The sequence below is a fragment of the Heloderma suspectum genome, chromosome 8 (genome assembly GCF_057233095.1).
Source record: "Heloderma suspectum isolate Gila_16-S chromosome 8, 16-S_ref, whole genome shotgun sequence".
Lineage (NCBI taxonomy): Eukaryota > Metazoa > Chordata > Lepidosauria > Squamata > Helodermatidae > Heloderma > Heloderma suspectum.
In genome coordinates, this window is record NC_139465.1 from 42481749 (window position 1) to 42501372 (window position 19624).

Below are 19624 nucleotides of genomic sequence, written 5' to 3' on the forward strand. Positions count from 1 at the left end.
TGGCATGCAAGGAAAGGGGATGGGCCAGGAGCCAGTGGAAGGGTGGTGGAAGGAGCGGCCCCTCATCTTCTCTTTGTGCCTTGAAGCGCTTACACCAGGGCTGCAGAACCAGCGGCCTCCTGGCCAAATTTCAGTCTTCTGGGGTTCCACACCTGGCCACACCCCCTTCCTCTAGCTCCACCTCCTTTCCCCCGACGACCTATCATCGGTGGTTTCCCAGAACTGGTGCTGTTTCCCCCCTAAAAAGTTGAAATGGCTCTCCTAAGGCTGAGGTACTGGCAGTGAGAGCTTTAAGTTAAAATACACTGGGATTTGGGGACCCACCCCTTTTGCCTAGGGACCCCCAGAGGGCTGACTGGAAGACCAGGAGGGGCAGATTGGTTGCTCAGCCTTGCCTCAGCTATTATTCAAATGGAGAGATGGCCAGTTTCCTACGGAAGATGCCACATATGCCATCTTAGGAAGATGCTGTTCTTTGGAGCATCTGGTACTAAATAAATTATTTTATTTATATTTATTTATTGCATTTATATCCCGCCTTTTTTCCTCTTGCAAGGAACCCAAGGCGGCTTACATTATCCTCCTCTCTGTTTTATCCTCGCAACAACAACCGTGTGAGGTAGGTTGGGCTGAGAGTCTGTGACTGGCCCAAAGTCACCCAGTGAGCTTCCATGGCCAAGTGGGGACTAGAACCTGGATCTCCTGGTTCCCAGTCCGTCACTCTCATCACTACACTACACTGGCTCTCTACATTTACATGGCTTTGTAAATGTAAATGACGTGGCTTTGGGGCCCATTTACATTAGACCCAAAGGTGGAGAGAAACGTCTCAAGATGCTAGAGCAAAGACTTTATCTGGGCTTCTTACAAATAAAATTTGTTCTAGCATCCTGAGACGCGTCTCTCCATCTCTGGGGCTGTCCTGGATGCTCGCCCGCACTTTTGCACTAAATAAATGAGGTCTGAAGGTGGCAGAGGTCTCTTTGTCTTCTAAGTAGGAAGGCAGATGAGCATCACTGACATAACTGGGGGAAATGCTCCCAGCCTTTGTCCCACACTGCTACCTGGAAGAGGGTCTGGCTTGTGACCGCCATCAGCACGGCCCTCATCGTGCCACTGCGGTGCCCGCGTTGGGGCTCTGAGGGTTCTGCAAAGATGATTTGGGGCAGAGTCACTGCAAAGCCACGGAGCGCTTTGTCCTCCTGCAAAAAGGAAAGAGAGGGCATTGCAGGCCAAGATTAGAGTGGGCAGAATCTTTGTTAAGGATTTCCAGAGGGGTAACGAAGGTATTTCAAAGACACATACTTACGTCAAATTGCTGAAGTACAATTCATTAAGAAATTCAACTCTATTTCCTCTGGTTTGAATAAGGACAAAGGTTTGTTTTTTAAATCACACTACATGCATTAATTGGCTCACCATTGCAATGATGTTTGTGTTCTCACCCAACAATGTTTTGTAAATGGCAATTGTTAAGCTAATTATCAATGTCTGTACTTCTTTTGCAGTTCAGTTCCCTCTGACTACACTGCTTACATCTCCCTCCCCACCCCATGTGTATATAGATCACCCAATTTGTGGTTGATACTACAACTGGGCAGCGTCCACAAAATCTATGCCAGAATAAATAAATTCGTTAGTCTTTAAAGTGCCACAAGACTCTTTGTTGCTTTCATTAAGGATGGAATGATAAATTACAGAGCAGGACACGTTGTAACAATTCCACTCCTGCCTCTCCCACCACACTCACCTCCAGTGGAGACCTGATGGGTAGGTCATGAGGACTCTGGGATGGGACATTCCAGACGCTTGCATGCAGCAGTGCTCCCTCCCCAAAACTCTTGTTCTTTCCCTGGAACTCCACTTTTCCCAACGTCGACTCCAAATGTTTGAGATACCTGTTGAGAAAGGGGGAAACTGAGTGGGGCCAGAGGGCTTGGCTTGCAGCCCACACAGCTGCTTCCAGGGTTGCCAGATGTATCCAAGACTGTGACTCCTCTGGCCTTTATTAGCCCAACAGTGGACCTGATGCTGGAGACTGTGGCAGACCCCACCAACAGACTCGAAAACAATTTTGCTCGCAAGACACCTCTGTGAATGCCGACATCAAACAAGTCGACATTCCCTGAACATTTGCATACTGTGGTCTTCCCCGACCTGGTTACCTCCAGGTGCAACTCCAGCAGTCTGGAACAGAGTAAGGGTGGGGGAACTGGGAGGGGTCACTCTCTCCCAGCTGTGCCCTCCTGGGTACTCAGTGCAGCACCAACACCGACTTGAGGGTCGGGGAGGGGGGGTTGCCATGGTCTATAGGAATTCAATCTCCCTCTCCAGGCTTCCTGCTCATTCGAGTGCAGATCTTGAGTGTTTGTACCTTGTGTTGGGTACCCGGGACAGATTGGGGATTCTGTTGGTGTACCACCCACCCCGCTGCCCATCGGACTCCCTGCCTGAGGTGACGGAGGTGGTTTCGGACTTGGTGTTGAGGACTCCTAGGATGATGGTCCTGGGGGATCTCAACTTCCATGCCGAGGCCGCTGTATCCGGGGCGGCTCAGGACTTCATGGCCGCCATGACAACCATGGGGCTGTCCCAACATGTCATCGGCCCAACGCATATGAAAGGACACACGCTTGATCTGGTTTTCTCGACTGGGCAGGAGGATGGTGATCTGAAAGTGGAGGAATTAACATCTGTCCCTTTGTCATGGTCAGATCACTTCCTGCTGAGGTTTAGACTTCTGGCGGCCTTTCCCCTCTGCAAGGGTGGGGGACCTATTAAAATGGTCCGCCCCCGGAGATTAATGGATTCCGATGGATTCCAGAGGGCTCTGGGGGATTTTCCCGCTGGTATGGCTGGTGCTCCTGTCGAAGCCCAGGTCGCTCTGTGGAATGCAGAGATGACTCGGGCGGTTGACACGATCGCGCCCAAGCGCCCTCTCCCTCTGAGCAGAGCCCGGCCAGCTCCTTGGTATACACCTGAGCTGAGGGCAATGAAGCAAGATGGGAGACAGCTAGAATGCAGGTGGAGGAAAACTCGTGCTGAGTCTGACCGAACACAGGTAAGAGTTCACTATCGAGCCTACTCTGTGGCGGTGAGGGTGGCAAAGAGACAGTTCTTTTCCACCAGCATTGCATCTTCTCAGTGTCGTCCAGTGGAGATTTTCCGAGTGGTTCGCGGCCTGTTACATTCTGGGCCAGGGAGAGAGACGGTGGAACCCTCGGTAGCACGCTGTGACGAGTTTGCACGGCACTTCGAGGATAAAGTCGCTCAGATTCGTCATGAATTGGACACCACCATTAATGCAGTTCCATTGGTAGAGGCGTTCAGAGCACCGTCTGGTCCAGTTTTATTGGATGAGTTTCAGTTACTGAGGCCTGAGGATGCGGACAAGGTGCTTGGCCAAGTCCGATCGACCACTTGTGTGCTTGACCCTTGCCCTTCATGGCTTATTAAATCAAACAAGGAGGGGATGTCTGGCTGGGTCCAGGAGGTTGTAAATTCCTCCTTGAGAGAGGGAGTGGTGCCTGCTGCTTTAAAAGAGGCGGTAATTAGACCACTCCTGAAAAAGCCTAACCTGGACCCAGAGGATGTTAACAATTATAGGCCAGTGGCCAACATCCCCTTCCTGGGCAAGGTGCTTGAGCGGGTGGTTGTAGGACAGCTCCAGGCACTGTTGAATGAAACGGATTATCTAGATCCATTTCAATCGGGCTTCAGGCCTGGTTTTGGAACGGAAACTTCCTTGGTCGCCCTGTGGGATGACCTCTGCCAGGAGAGGGACAGGGGAGTGCGACCCTGTTGATTCTCCTGGACCTCTCAGCGGCTTTCGATACCATCAACCATGGTATCCTTCTGGATAGGTTGTCTGGGTTGGGAGTTGGAAGCACTGCACTACAGTGGTTCCGCTCCTACTTGGATGGCCGATTCCAGAAGGTGGTGCTGGGGGATTACTGCTCTGTGCCATGGCAATTGTGCCATGGGGTTCCACAGGGCTCTATTTTATCCCCCATGCTGTTTAACATCTACATGAAACCGCTGGGGGAGGTTATCCGGAGGTGTGGGCTGAGGTGCCATCAATATGCGGATGACACCCAGCTCTACCTCTCTTTCTCATCAAAACCAGGTGAGGCAGTGGCTGTTCTGAATCAGTGCCTGGGCACGGTAATGGACTGGAAGAGGGCCAATAAACTGAAACTCAATCCAGACAAGACGGAGGTACTGTTAGTGGGTGGTTCGTCTGCCCGGCTAGGTGATATTCAACCTGTTCTGGAGGGGGTTGCACTCCCCCTAAAGGATCACGTTCGTAGTTTGGGGGTGCTCTTGGATCCAGAACTGTCACTTGAGGCACAGGTGAACTCAGTGGCACGGAGCACTTTTTATCAGCTTAGGCTGGTATACCAACTACGCCCTTATCTGGACAGAGATAGCCTTGCTACAGTTATCCATGCTCTGATAACTTCTCGTCTGGATTACTGCAATGCGTTATACGTGGCGCTGCCTTTGAAAACGGTCCGGAAACTTCAGCTGGTCCAAAATAGGGCAGCAAGATTGTTAACAGGGACTGGCCTGCGAGCTCATTTTACGCCAGTACTTTTCCAGCTGCACTGGCTGCCAGTCCATTTCTGGGCCCGATTCAAAGTGCTGGTGTTAACATTCAAAGCCCTTAACGGCTTGGGACCAGGTTACCTGAAGGATCGCCTCCTCCCATATGTGCCTGCCTGGACCTTAAGATCATCCTCAGCGGCCCTTCTCCGTAAGCCCCTGCCAAAGGAAGTGAGGCGGGTGGCTACTAGGAGGAGGGCTTTTTCTGCTGTGGCACCCCGGCTCTGGAATGAGCTCCCTAGTGAGGTTCACCTGGTGCCTACATTGTATTCCTTTCGGTGCCAGGTGAAGACCTTTTTATTTTCCCAGGCATTTTAGCATTTTAGCTTTCTAAATTTTTAGCTTTGCTGTTTTAAATCTGTATTTTAAACTCCTGCACTGCTGCTAGGTTTTATTGTGGTTGTATTGTTATATTGTGGTTTTAATGTTCTATATATTTTAAATTGTTTTATTGTGTGTTGTTTGGTTTTAATTTTTGTGAACCGCCCAGAGAGCTTCAGCTATTGGGCGGTATAGAAATAAATAAATAAATAAATAAATAAATCTCTGCGAATGAGGCAGGGCAATTGCAGAGCAAAAGTCTTGTCCTGACTCACCCTGAGATCCTTTCAACTGGAAATGCCAAGGACCGAATGCAGGAACTTCTCCAAGCAAAGCAAGCAGGGGCACCAGTTTGTATGGTGATAGAGGTCTCGTGCATGGGTTTGCAGTGTGGGGCGGAGGCCTTTTCCCCCCAGAGTGGCACTTCCTCTCTGTGCGTTCATGTGTGTGCACGTGTGTGCACGTGTGTGTGTATTTGATAGGAACTCCCCAAATCAAATTTTCCCCAATTTGGGAAAATAAATTTGGCGGTACAAATCAACTTTAAAGGAACTTTTTGTGAGTTGATTTCTGGAAATTGGTCCGCTTGCCTCCTCTGAAATAGATATTCTGTTGGAGCAGAAAAATGTGGGCTCAATGGAGTGGTTTTCAGTTTGGGGGGCTAAGACCCCACCTCTGGCTTATTGTTAAATGTTGGGGAAAGTTTTAGCTTCACTGGTTTGTCTTATGTGAAATGAGTGTTTTGTTGCAGTAGTAAATGTTATGACTGGCAACCCCCACCCCACCCCCAGGCAACCATTTTGAGACTGGTAGCCATTTTGTGACAGTGCCCATGACACTTTCTCAAAATTCCAAATGTGCTCACAGGCCCAAAAAGACTGGGGACCCTATGGGCTAATAACACACACACAAATGTCTTCTGTGGCTTCTGCCCTACATATTGCACCCACCACCACCACTTTGCAGCAGCGGTGCAGTGGCTGGGGTTCCAGACCTATGTTTACCAATAAGAATGCAAACTGGTCTGCAGACACTCACACAAATGGGTTTCCGCGGTTGATGCTCCTCCCTCGCATGGGAGTCCTCATCTCATTTTCTAAGTTCTTTAGCTTTTCTTCTGTGCTTCTGAATTCTTTTTCAGCATCGCTCACTTGGACAGCTCTTTTGGGGTCCACTTTTCCAGAATCTATCATGCAAAGCAAGAAAGAAAGCAAAAGACAATTGCCTCATTAATTACCAGCTGCTCCTCTCTGATGGGATTATAGTCAGGACAACCAGACTCCTCCACATGCACACGATGAAAGAGCAGAAAATGGCACTGGATAAAAATTCAGCATCCTAAGAATCTCCACTTTCATTTTTCAGAACTTAGCCCTCATGGTTGTGAAGATAGTCTTGAAAGTGTGACCCACACCTGGTGAACCCTCAGGAGCCAGGAAAGGGCTCAGCAGGATTTCCAGCGGCCAAGGGGTCAGGGTTTCAAGGGGTCGGCGTATGTACAGCAGCGAGGGGCAGAAAGTAAATCTGGATCTACTGGTAGATCTCCAGGTGATTTGTTGTCGATGGGTTTCTGCCTCTCAATAGTTTAACAAAACCAACTAAAACTGAATGTTTTTTAAAAAATGAACAAACTCTGCCAGGGCTGGCCTTGCACTAATCACTTATGTCTTAGCCTCAGTGTTCCTCACCTGTAAAATGGGAGTATTCATTGGCTGCCTTGACCAGGTTTTTGTTCAGCTCAACCAGCCACTTTGACAACTTTGACAGATCTCAAATACAGATGTAGATATAGGCCCCATCACTGCAAGCTTCCAGGAAAGCCCTGAAGACTTCCTTGTTTCCTCTGGCCTTCCCCTGAATGTGTTTTACAGAATCATAGAATATTTGGGTTGGAAGGGGCCTACAAGGCCATCGAGTCCAACTCCCTGCTCAATGCAGGAATCCAAGTCAGAGCATCCCTGACAGATGGCTGTCCAGCCTCGTCTTGAACGCCTCCAGTGTGGGAGAGTTTATTGGACAGTTAAACAGTTTATAAATAAACAGTTTATTGGACTGTTCTGGTTCGAAACTGTAATTGTGCTGCAGATTTCAGTATTGTCTGAGCAAGATGTTTAATTGCTGGTGTATGTCATTTCAATGAATTTCTGCTCTTTTATTACTGTATCGGTTTTTACTGTGGGCAATATCCAACAGAGTCATTCCAGAAACAAAACAGTGCTAGTGGAGCTCTGCCAAATCTTTCAGTTGCACAGGCATTTGCACACTGCAGTATCAGAGCATGGTTGCATGAGCTCTTGCACAAGCGGCTGAGCAGAACTTTAGTTGGATTCTCCCTGTGGAACCTAACTTCTGGAGGGCAATGTCATTTATGCTTGTGGAACGACACTGTTGGATGCTGCCTTATATGAGCGTTTATTGTTGTGAGCCACTTTGGGAGGGCTCCTGTCCCGAAAGGCAGTCAATAAATATTGTAGATAAATAAAATAAATAAGCCCCCACTAACACCTTATCTTAAGGTTATCACATTGGTCATTCCCTCATCCATGGACTCCCCTCTGCCCCTTTCACTTCCTGTCCCGGGACTGCTCAATGCACACCTCAGCAAATGTGTATCCTCCTTCCCACTGCCCTCTCCTTAATCTCACAACAGGCTGCCTCCTGCGCACAGCAACGGCCCCGCACACAGGCCTCGGCTGCCCAGGAAAGGAGCCACGTCACCAGGCAGATGCTGTCGCTGAGCAGCGAGAAGAGGGATTGAGGGTGGGAGTCAGGGTGAAGGAAATGAGCCCATTCCCTTCCCTTTCCTGCCCCATACTTCCCATTGCTCACTGGCTATCCTCTACACCCTTCCCTCCAGACATGGAGCGGCTGGATCATCACCTTGGTAACCATGCCTTGGCTATATCATGGTTAGACTACTGCAATGTGCTGTACGTCGGGCTACCCCTGAAGAGCATCAAGAACCTTCGAGTGGTGCAAAATGCATCAGCTAAGCTGCAAACCGGCGCATGGTATCATGATCACATCACCCCAATACTGAAATGGCTGCACTGGTTGCCAATTGTTTTCCGGGCTCAATTCAAATTCAACCTTTGAAGCATTAAGCAGCTTAGGCCTGGCTATTTGAGGGACCACCTATCTCAATATTAATGTGCCTGAGTATTCAGATCTGCAGGAGAGGCCGTTTTGAAGACACTCTTGCTCACAGAGGGTCACTTATTGGGCACGTGGGAAATGGCTTTCTTCTGTCTTGCTTCCAAATTCTGGAACGCTCCCCCTCTGGAGTTGTGACTGATCCGCACACCCTCTCCGTTCAGGAAGGGGGTCAACATGCAGCTTTAAATAATATTATTATGGGTTTTACGGTCATTTCCAGTATTTTACTATATTTTTATTTGATCCATGTTTTTATCTCCTGACTTCTTTGTAAACCACCTTGGTTGGCTTCAGAAAAGCGGTACAGAAATGTCACAAATAAATAAAGCTGAGGGACTGGTGAACAGGTGTTTCTGTGAAAATCAGATATATAACTTGGCTTGCTCATTTGGGTCACCTGCAGCTGCGTACCTGCACCTTTCTTGTGACCCACTGTACTCTGTACACTGAAGTTGATGGATTGTTGGCGGGGGGAGGGGGAGCTGCCTTTCAGCAACAGGGCTAGACTAGATAGCCTTTGAATTCCTTTCCACAATTCTGTATTCCAAAGTAATCAAACTTACCTGTGAAGACGAAGTCGTAGGCAGATGAATTGGGAAGGGATTTGTTGTGGAAGCCCTTGTCAAAGGCATAGGAGACATTGAAAAACTGACGAGCACCTTTTTTATTGGGTTTTCCATTTATATTGGGATAGTGGAGGGAATAATTAGCCTGTTTACTCAGGGTGTAATTCTTGGTGTTCCCATAGCTGAGCATGAAAACACGGTCATCCTGAAACCAGTAAAGGCAGAAGCGATAACTCCCTGGAAGGTGTGGGAGAGCCCAGCTGCTGGATCTCGGAGGATTGCTGCTCTGATGTTCTGGTGGGAATGGGGCGCTTATATTCAGTCCATATGCATCATTTACAATACTGATGGCCTTGTCCTGGATTTTGTAATGGATGTGGCCTTTTTGGGTTTGCATCCTGTCAGCACAAAACCTGAAGTCTTCTTCATGTCTCCCGATCCCGCAAATACCTGTGGCACACGCGTACACAAAACAAAACATTGCATGGTATCAGGACCTGGAGGAACACCCCATGATCCAGAAATCTTTGCATTGACTAAATAAAATATTAAATAGAGATATTCTGTTATCAAATAAAGCTGAAGAGATTCTTAGTTACACCATTACGTCAGTTAGCACTCTTAGTTACACTGGTACATCAATCAGCACTCTGGAGAGTTCTTTTTACATTGCAAATTAGCAATGAAGGGCCCTAGGGGGAAGCCTTGGTGCAGGGATAGCAAACTTTATGTCCTCCTGGTGTAGTTGCAGTACAAGTCCCTTAATCCCTGATGGGAGTCCAAGGGCATCTCTACACCAGCCTAAACTCCTGCATTTAAAACGGGGCTTTCTGCTTCCATTTTAAATGCAGGATCACAATTGCTCCCTTTTTCACCCGCTTCCTTTTCCCCCTCCCCTTCCCCCTTCCTTTTCCCCATATCTGAGTCTTCCATTATCTTTCATTGATCTCGCTCCCCTTCTTGCCGCTTTAACTCTGAAGAGGAACACAACAGAGTAATTTGATACCTCATTATCTGCAATCTATTCAGAAACGGAACAAAGGGCATTTAGTGCAGGAGACACCTTTAAATGATCACAGGTCCTGTAAAGAGCCTGCAAACTTCCGTGAAGGAGCCATCTCAATTGCAGGACAAAAGCTCTGTGTGAAGGAGCCCCAAGACACCTGGAGGGCACCAGATTGGGGAATAATGCACTAGTGCTTGCAGTGGTAAATGATGGAAACCATTTTACTGCAGAAGACAAAGGGTGCAACAACAGCCTATTCCGAATGGAGGTAACAAAATGCTGTGCATTACCTTGGAGCCCGAACAGGAGAGGCAGCAGGAAAAACAGCATCCTGGGTACTTCACTCGCGCCTGGGCTATTCTGCAGAGGGTTTGCTTTGCAATCACGATCTTATGCAGGTAGAGGGCACCCCCAAGCATCCCTCTGCAACCCCATGAATGCTCGTCCCTTCTGCAGCTCAGCAAATCTGGATGGAAGCTAAAATCCCATCATCCTGTTTCTGCAGAAGGTAAGAAATGGTTGCCGAGAGTTACGGGTCCTGGAATTACTTCCATACTTTAAGCACTTTTCTTATTCTTTTAACTATCTGTATTGTATTGTATTCTTTTAAGTAGTCATAATCTGCCCAAAGAATGTGTTATTGGGAGGCTTAAAACTATAATAAATAAACAAAATGTTAATCCCCACTGATTTCACTGTAAGGGATTTAACTGGGAGCTTAACTCTACCACTGAAGAAGGGGTGTGGTGTTACAATGAGTGTGTGTGTGCGCAATGTATATGGGGGATTTACACATACTTTATTTATTTAGGACACAATCCTATGCAAGTTTAGGCAGAAAAAAAGGCCCAGAACTCCTAGCACCCTAGCATCCAGCATGGATGGCCAGGGCATGTTGGGAGCAGTAGGGCTTTTTCCTGTCTAAATATGCACAGGATTGTGCCTTTAGGGTGCTTCTATACCATCCTTCAGTCAAATGGCTCCCAGGGTGGCTCCCAGTAAAACAACCAGCAATACGATTAGTGCAATACTGCAAAACAATCATAAAAAGCCCAGGAATAAAATCTGCAATCAAAGTAGGTTAAGAGAGAGAACTTAACAAGAATTGTATATCTGCATTGCACGATCAATGAAGTTAAATACAAGAACTGGATTTAATATAACGGTGCAGACACAGCTTTTATAGCGCCATCACCCTGCTGATACAGAAAAAAAATTGGGGGGTCCAGGCAATGTCATGGTCCACTCATAATTCTCCTGTGTTTTCCCACTGTCTTTTCCATCTTTTCTCTTAGAGCCAGTGTGGTGTAGTGGTCAGAGTGCTGGGCTGGGAGTTTGAAGATCCGGGATCTAGTCCCCGCTTGGCCATGAAGCTCACTGGGTGTCTTTGAGCCAGTCACTGACTCTCAGCCTTACCTACCTCACAGCGTTGTTGTGAGGATGAAATGGAGAGGACCATGTGAGCTGCCTTGGGTTCATTGCAAGTGGAAAAAAGTGGGATATAAATGCAATAATAAATAAAGTAAATATCATGGAAAATCTGCTAAGAAAGAAAAGATGGAATAGCTGCACAATACCTTTTAATGTTTAGCACTAGGACCCTTCCATCTGGAAGCACCCTAAGAGCTGATTCACACATTAAAGCATCCCTACACTTCATGTAGGGAAATTGTGGCATATGACGCAGCCTTTAGGAGCTGCTGTATTCTGTGTATTCTATCTAAATATATATCCCATGCTAGCCCAGAGACCAAGAGCAGGGAAGCTGGTGTTTACCAAACTTCTGGGACTAGGCTTCCTCCCACCCACCCCTCAGATTAAAACTGGGGGGTCATTTTAGTTCACATCCCATAAAAGGTGTGTGTGTATATATATATATATCCCAATCAGCACTGGGCAGGCACTTTTCCTGCAAGGCCTAGGGCTTTGAAATAGAGGGTGCTGGCTTGGGACCTTGTTTCATAAGCCTCAAGGGTGTCCTGGCAGATCTGAGAGTCCCCTAGCTCAGGCTAAGTTGGATGTGAGGGATGGCAGCCTACCTTGCTGGGTTGGTGTTCAATCCAACCAACCTTTTGTCCCCTGTCTATTCTGCTGGGTTAGGGTACACCCCCTTCCTCCCTTCACAGAGGACCTTACAACACTTTCTATATTTGAATGGTTGGCATATAGGCACCACCTTCAAATGGATACCTATTTGGATATCTGCTCCTCTTTTGTCAAAGCTTATGTATAATTGCTAGAAAGTTGTATTTTCACATATATGCATTTCATATGTATTCACTGCTATGAATATATACAAATCCATGTACTAAAAAAACTGGGGGGGAAAAGAAAAAAGAAATCTAAATATATATCCTAGCCTAGCCCAGAAACCAAGAGCTGGGAAGCCGGTGTTTTCCAAACTTCTGTCACTAGGCCTTTTCCCCCTGGATTAAAACTGGAGTTGTATTTTACTTAACAACTCCTAGTCACATCACTGGGCTTCTTCATGCGGAGCTTTTATTCTGCTATTGCGACTGCTCACTCACGGACATTTGCAGGTCCGATGTCGTCAACCTCCAGGGCACATCCAGAGGTGTTTCCTGGTTATTCCATCTCAAAAAGATCTGGAAAGAATGAACTATCTAAGTCAGATTGCTATGCTGTTAAAACAGCCACTAGATGGTGCTGTTTCATTGATCTCTATGGAGCCCTGAAAATTAAAACTTCCCCTCTCAGCAATCGCACGGTTGCCATCTGGGAGCCCGCTGTAAATACGGAAAGGCTCCACAATGGGAGGACTGCGGGGGTTTTCTTTAGTGTAAAGGCAGCCATTGACTACAACATCAATCAAGCATCAGTAATATCCAGGGATACCCTTCTTTGTGATGCAAAGGCTAACTCTTCGGGGGGGGGGGGGGGATCACCTTCCATTTGTTGCAGTCTATCATTGTGCTGCCCCTATTAAAGGTAGTTACTCTGTTATATCTTATTCTGCTTGTTTGACGGAAACCATTAATTCTCCACCATGCATCGCATTCAGAAAACCACCCAATCTGCGTGAATTGTTAGTTACGGTGGCACTTAAATGAGATACTTGCAACCCAGGATCATACCATTGTAAATCAATGCGTTGCATTAACTGCAGTTACCTCCAAGAAACCCCTTCTTTCAGGAGCACAGTTACTCACAAAATGTACTGCATTAGGCAATCATTAACATACGCTTCTACTAATGTGGTTTATTTAACTGGATGTTAAAAAAAAAAAATGCGGTATGAAATACGTAGGGAAAACTACAACGGAACTAATCTGCAATTGTTACCAAAAAACTGGAGCAGCCTGTCGCAAGACATTTCAGCTCTTTTGCACATAGTCTCTCGGATTTACAGTTGCTTCCAATAGAACGAACAAAAGACAATGACATGCTTGACAAAAGGGAAAACTTCTGGATCTATAGACTGAAAACTCTTCGTCCCAATGGCCTTAATCTGGAGGACAATTCAAAGGCAACATACCACTCATACCTTGGGGGGGGGGGCAGTCTCCTAAGGAACTTTCATCTCCAGGTATTCCAGACTGCCACTCCTGATGATATCCATGTTTAGCTTAAATATATTTTTTGAATACTCTGTTGTTAGTCTTTCTGTCATATATATATATACATCCCAATCAGCAATCAGACCAATGGACAGGCAATGGATAGACAGTCTTCCCAGAGCTGCAGGACAGAGCAGGCTGTTTTTCATCCTGCCCCCCCCCCCTGTCCTACTGACTAGGGTTCAGAGACAGAAGTGCTTTCCAGCAGAGACTGCATCAGGGAATCCCAGTGAAGCCTTACTGCCTTCTACCTGAAGTCAACACTATCCATCTCCTGGCAGAGAGGGGGCAGCAATCAACAGTGTGGCAGCTAGATAATTTTAAACCAGGGGTGTTGCACCTCTTTCAGCTCGAGGGCCGAATTCCATTTCGGAGAAGCTCTTGGGGGCCGTGTTCCAGTGGTGGGTGGGGCCAAAGGCAAAAGGGGCAGGGCAAAAAATACCAGCATATTTTAGCTGAACCCTCTTGCTGCCCAGTTACTAAGCCTTAGGAGAGATTTCAACTTTTTAGAATGTAGGAAAAAACTGCACCAAACGATCAGTCGCAGGGGGATAGGAGTGGGTCCTTCTGGGGAAACCCAGAGGGCTGGATTAGGGCCCTGGTTAGAACCCCTGGATTAGGACCCCTGGTTAGAACCCAGAGGGCTGGATTAGGACCCTGGTTGGAACCCCCCAGGCCAGAGGGTTCGCGCCCATTTTAGACCCTGGACTCAGTTGTGTTGCAGAGCGGCCCTTCAGATGGCCACGTCTAATACTTCCGCACACAATTAACATTTTTCTCTCCCCCTGCCTCCCGCCCCTCCACCACTCCATCTTTTGCAACTCCTTCTACATCCCTGAAATATTACAGCAAACAAATCAAAACTCTTTTACCAACCCTGATTTAAAATAAAGAAATACTCTGAGCATGTGCAGTTTTGCATTTGAAACACATCTAAATCATCGCCCCATCGTGATTACAGGAATACAGTGGGAATTTGCTTCTGCTGCCCAGATGCTAAACACATTGGCTTGGGAACAAGCATCATTTGGTTGTAGAAAGGGATGATATAGTTTAAAAGTAACAATAATAAAATGAACATCTGTGACCATGAGCATGCTGCCCCCCCCGACTATAACACCTTTAAAAGAAGGGTGCTGTAGTAAGCAGCGTCCCTGGTGGGCCCTTGCAAGCCCATCCTGGTCCAGATGCTGACGCCAAGCCTGTTTGCCGCTGCCCCACAACCCGCTGTTCTCTGGGTGGTCATTAACTCCACCCACCCACCCACCCCCAGGCTGCAGGGCCCCAGACTTCAGCCCAGAGATTCAGTCCCAGCTGTCCTACTGGAGGCCAACACTGCACAGCGCCACCTTGCCCAAAGGTGCACAGACACCCAACAGCGTGCTGTAATTTTTCAAGGCACCCTTCCGCTCTCTACGTGGCACCTGCCCCAGCAGTACAAGCTCCAAGGCCTGGTGTAGCTTAGAGACAACATGAGCCTGGGGTTAAAACTGAGCCTTTTGTTTAACAAAAAACACAGTAAGCAAAAAATTATACCAAAGCCCAGAGGTGCAGACATCCACGACCCCAGACAGACACTTGGCAGGAGGTTTACGGAAATCGCAGGCTTCTTTTAGAAAAACCAAAAGAACCACTTTCTGGTTTCTATCTGAACCGATTGTGCAAGCTGTGTGTACAACTGCAACACTGATGCAATGGAAATATACAGACGGAGGAGGAGGAGGAAGAGGAGGAGGAAGCACACATAGGCAGATCTACACCAGTGCTTTTTATTGGTACTGAAGGGCACTGGTAACTGTTGGGGCACATTTGGCATTCCGTGTACTGCTTTTCTATCACTATTTCCTGCTTTTTATTCTGTATTATCCAAAATACCACAACAGATGTCACTGTGTGTGCTACGAGGTATAAATGCACAAGAGGGAAATAGCATAACCACGATGGGATCATATCAATACGACATCTGGCCATAGTCTGATGAAGACTAAAAGAAGGGAATGAGGAAGGAGTTGTTTCATTTCGATCACTTTGACTCACCTTTCATCCTTTTTGTGGGGTGCACAAAGAGGCCTGTCACAGCAAGCAGCAAACTCACTCTAATACCAGTGCAAGTTTAAATCAAAGCCCTATTCAGGCAGTCCCAAAGCCCTATTCAGGCAGTCCCAAAGCCCGCATTTCCAAAGCATGTTGTTTAAACCCACACGGAGAAGGAGACTGCTAGCCCCAACGTCTTCACAACCTGTACACTGGAGGGTGACTGTCTGATGCAGAGAGCTTCCTCTGCCCATGGGGGCTCCACGCAAACCAGGACACTGATTATCCAGCATTCTGGATCACGTGGAGAGCCCCCGCAGACAGAGGCGGCTCTCTGCTTCAGACAGTCACTCTCCATGTGTACAGGGCAACAACAGCGATGAAAGGGAGGAATGGGGCTGGAGCTCTCCCGCTCCTCGCATGAGTGAACAACACGCTTCCAGGATGCCTAAATAGGGCTCTAGGGTGAGTGACAATTTAAATCAAATCAGCTCAACAAAAGCAAGCAGCGACCAGCGATCCTAGGTTTTGTTTCCTTTGAACAAGAGAGAGAGAAATGGAAACTTGCGGTGTCCATGAAGTAGGCACTTCATTGACAAATTTACAAGGAGGGAGTAAGTGCAGGCAAACAGGCACTTTGACAAGGCAGATCCATGGAGAACAACTGCGAAGCCCCCAAGGCTGCACACCCCCATACCCCAGTTTCAGCTAACTCCAGCTGGAACTCTCATCTCTCTCAGTCACAATCCTCCTTGGTTGCTGTTGTTTTTCAAAGCTGCCAGTTCCTATTTCTTATCTCTCTTTTTCTCTCACACACAACTTCCCTCCTCCCCACAGGTGAAGAGGTGTCCCCTTCTGCAAACTCTGCTGGGTGTCTCGCTCAAAAACACAGAGAGACCCTCAACTATCAGGAAACCCTCTCCCAAGCACTAGCTCCCATTACAGAAGCATCAGTTGACCAACCTTGGACTGTTCCACATGAATCTCCCTGCCAAAGAAATGGCTGGCCACAGCATCAAAATGTATCAAAAGGCACAGCCAGGAGAAAAATATGGCCACCCCAAGGCTTGCCAAAGCAAAATGGCCCTGATCTGCAACACTCTAGCTTTGGACTTCATAGGGGAGAGTGCTCCATAAACTAAGGTGCCACTACCGAACAGGCCCCGATCTGATGGATGCTGGCCTCAGAGGAAGACATCCAGAGCAGGTCTCCCCACACAAAGACCTTAATGCCCAAGGAGAGTCATATGGAAGAAGTCGCTCTGAATGGTACTGGGACCAGGGCAGGGGTGGGGTGGGGAACCTCTTTCAGACTAGCGGCCCAATTCAATTTCAGAGACGCTCTCAGGGGTTGTCTTCCAGTGGTCGGTGGGGCTGAAGGCAAAGGGGGCCAGACCAAAGGCAAGAGGGGTGGGGCCAACATAAGGTCAAAAAAGAAACAGCTGCATCCATTGAATCCCCAACGCATTTCGACACTTGGCTTTTATCAAGGGAAAATCTCTTGGGAGATTCTTTTGGAGGATTCCCAAAGCCTTCTTTGGAAGAAGCAAGGGAGAGGGAATCCTCCAACAGAATCTCCAAGACTTTTTCCCTTGATAAAGACCAAGTGTTGAAATGCGTTGGGAATTCAATGGGTGCAGCTGTTTCTTTTTTGATGTTGGTTTCCAGCCTTACAGCTGTTTTTTCTGGTCCCTATTGGCACTGGTGGGGCCAAAATGCCAGCATATTGCAGCTTGAAGCTTTTATGTATTTATTTGACTTGTACAATGCCTTTCTACCAAAAATGGCACTCAAGGCCAATACTGCCAGGGGCTAAGCTGCAGGAAAGGCATTTCAAACGTTTAGAGTGAGGGAAATACCACACAAAAAATGGGAAACCAAACATTTGGTGTTTGGGGGAAAGGGGGCACAGCCATTTGGGGAACCTTGTATCTGGCCAAGAGCATTTAGGACTGTCACGGTCAAAGCCATCACCTTACATTCAGCCTGGAAACAAATCGGCAACCAGTCAAGGTCTCTTAAAAATGGCATGCAACGCCTCCAGGGATCAGCAACAGTTAATAATCATGTCACCACATTCTCGACCGTCTGACATTTCCAGCCCATTTCCAAAGGCAGTTGCAGAAGACACACTTATCTTTAAGTGTGATTCTTAAAATTATGCAAAGAACAGACCCTGGAAGTCTGAAAAAAACAGTAGTTGCCACTGCTACCTGATGGGATTCTCCCAGGTGTGGGAGGGGTGAGATACAGGAGGAGCGGTGACCTTGCCAGCCACAGGAGTTTTTGGTATTGCAGTTTTGCGGGCGCCAGGGGTCTGCAGAGGCCCAAGCCTTCAAGCCCAAGGGCATATGAACTTGGGAGGTTCCCACAGTGGCCAGTTCTGTGCATATATGTGAATTCAGATTCTTCCCCCATCACCACCAAATAAGAGCGTAAGAAGAGCCATGCTGGGTCAGACCAAGGGTCCATCTTGTCTGGCATTCTGTTCACCTGGTGACTGACCAGGTGCTGAGGTACTATGCCGCACAGAGTGTTGTGCAATGCATCTCAGCGCGGCCTGTGCCACCCATCCTGGACACCCCATGATTGCCCCAGTTTGGACTGCAAACAACCATGGTTAAGTATAGGGAAGAACCCCATAGCTGTGCACTTGGTGGGGTCAGGACTTATAGCTGGGGCTACAGCAAAGCAAACAGCGCTCAGAGAGTGAAAACTGGCTCCTTCCTAACAAAACATCCAGCTTCCTGTGGGAAACAACCTTTCAGGAATGTGAGGGAAGCATAATGTAACCAACAGTTGAGACTTCTCAAGGTTGTTGTATTCATTTGAGAGCAGATAACTGCCCAATTATTTATCTGTCTCTTAGGAGGAGCCGTACAATCTGGTCTTCAAGAAGACAGACGGAGTATGACTTTTTTTTTAACCTTTAACAACAAAACAAGATAATTTATAATACCAACCCAATGGACGTGCCACCACTGGTCTCCCCACGCTGGGTTCACATGGGAGAGGGGCATTTTCAGATATGGAGAGCAAAGCCAACGAGAATCCCACTCCTCACACTCTCTATCCACTGGACCACAGTGGCTTTGGTTTCATGAGATCCAGCTCCTTGCCACATTACAAAGTTGTTTGGCAGGCATGCCTGCCTGATATTATCATTATTATTATTATTATTATTATTATTCTATTTATACCCCACCTTTTTCCCAGTACTGGGACACAAGGCAGCTTAACAAACATTAAAACATATGAAAATATACAAAAGTTAAAATATGATTAAACAACAATACAATTAAAATTATATTAAAACATTAAAACAGCATTTTAAAACAGCATTTTAGCAGCTTCCCCCCAAATATGGCCTTTGCAGAATGAGGAATTCCTTACAACATTGGCTCATGGAGACATGCGTCCGTCATTCTAGATAGCCGCATGTAAAATTCTGTGCACGTAGGGCGACAACCACAGCATCTATCAATTTCCTCAAAAGGTTTGGGGCATGAATAGAAATTGGCTAGATGTTAGCAATGAATGCAGGAACTTGCTTGGTTCCTGCTGCAGGGCATTTCAATCCCCCCACCCCCATATCAAACTGAAACTTCACACCTTTTACCAAAGTGAGTCGACTTTTTGCTTTGATTAGCAAAAGAAAGAAAGATTTTCTGGGTGTCTTGTTCCAGTGTGGGACTATTTTTGTTGCTGTCAAGTTGGGATGGGGGACATCAGAGCCACCTTGGAGAGCTCCTTTAGAGTTCTGATGGGTTCTGACTGAAGCCCGGAGTGGATTCACTGCCCCACGGACATCAGAGCCACCTTGGAGAGCGCCTTTAGAGTTCTGACGGGTTCTGACTGAAGCTCACAGAGGATCCGCTGCCCCACGGACATCAGAGCCAGCTTGGAGAGCACCTTTAGAGTTCTGACTGAAGCTCGCAGAGGATCCGCTGCCCCACAGATATCAGAGCCACCAGCCTCCACTGATGTGGGGGTTAGCATGGGGAGTGACCAGCCAAGGGCAGGTTAGTGGTTGCATGTTGGATTTTGACTGGAGAAAACTGGCTTTATGTCCCATATCCACCATTAAACTTACTGGGTGACCTTGGCCAAGGCTGAGCTGCCACTCTGCACAGAATGGTGGCTGGGTAGAGCAGTGGCAAGTTGGGCAAGCACAGTGGCCTGCAGACTAGTCCGGGGGCCCGAGCTGGTGGTAACCCGTCAAGCTCGAGCCCCCAACCAGACTCCGCTGCCACTCCCTAACCACTGCTGACATGTGTTTGATGTGCAACGTTTCCTTTCCTATCAGCCAGTCTGAAGGCATGATTGGATTTTATGCTGGGGCAACCACACGCTTTTAC

At 47.5% G+C, this 19624-nt stretch overlaps 1 protein-coding gene across 10 annotated transcripts in view; it reads right to left on the reverse strand.

The window, feature by feature from the left end:
* The window catches only part of ADGRG1 (adhesion G protein-coupled receptor G1), a 75424-nt gene that overhangs the window by 16474 nt on the left and 39326 nt on the right, over window positions 1-19624 (reverse strand). For 5 of the 10 annotated variants that reach the window (XM_084812157.1, XM_084812162.1, XM_084812160.1 and 2 more), the window contains 5 exons: window positions 9945-10153; window positions 8646-9098; window positions 5965-6112; window positions 1751-1898; window positions 1065-1202 (listed from right to left, as the gene is read on the reverse strand). In XM_084812157.1, coding sequence (XP_084668283.1) covers window positions 1065-1202; window positions 1751-1898; window positions 5965-6112; window positions 8646-9098; window positions 9945-9984 — 927 coding nt within the window. In that variant the 5' untranslated portion in view covers window positions 9985-10153. Of the gene's footprint in view, window positions 1-1064; window positions 1203-1750; window positions 1899-5964; window positions 6113-8645; window positions 9099-9944; window positions 10154-12182; window positions 12261-14768; window positions 14907-15269; window positions 15521-19624 lie in introns of those variants that run through there. The other 5 variants (XM_084812158.1, XM_084812163.1, XM_084812165.1 and 2 more) reach the window with 3 other exon arrangements.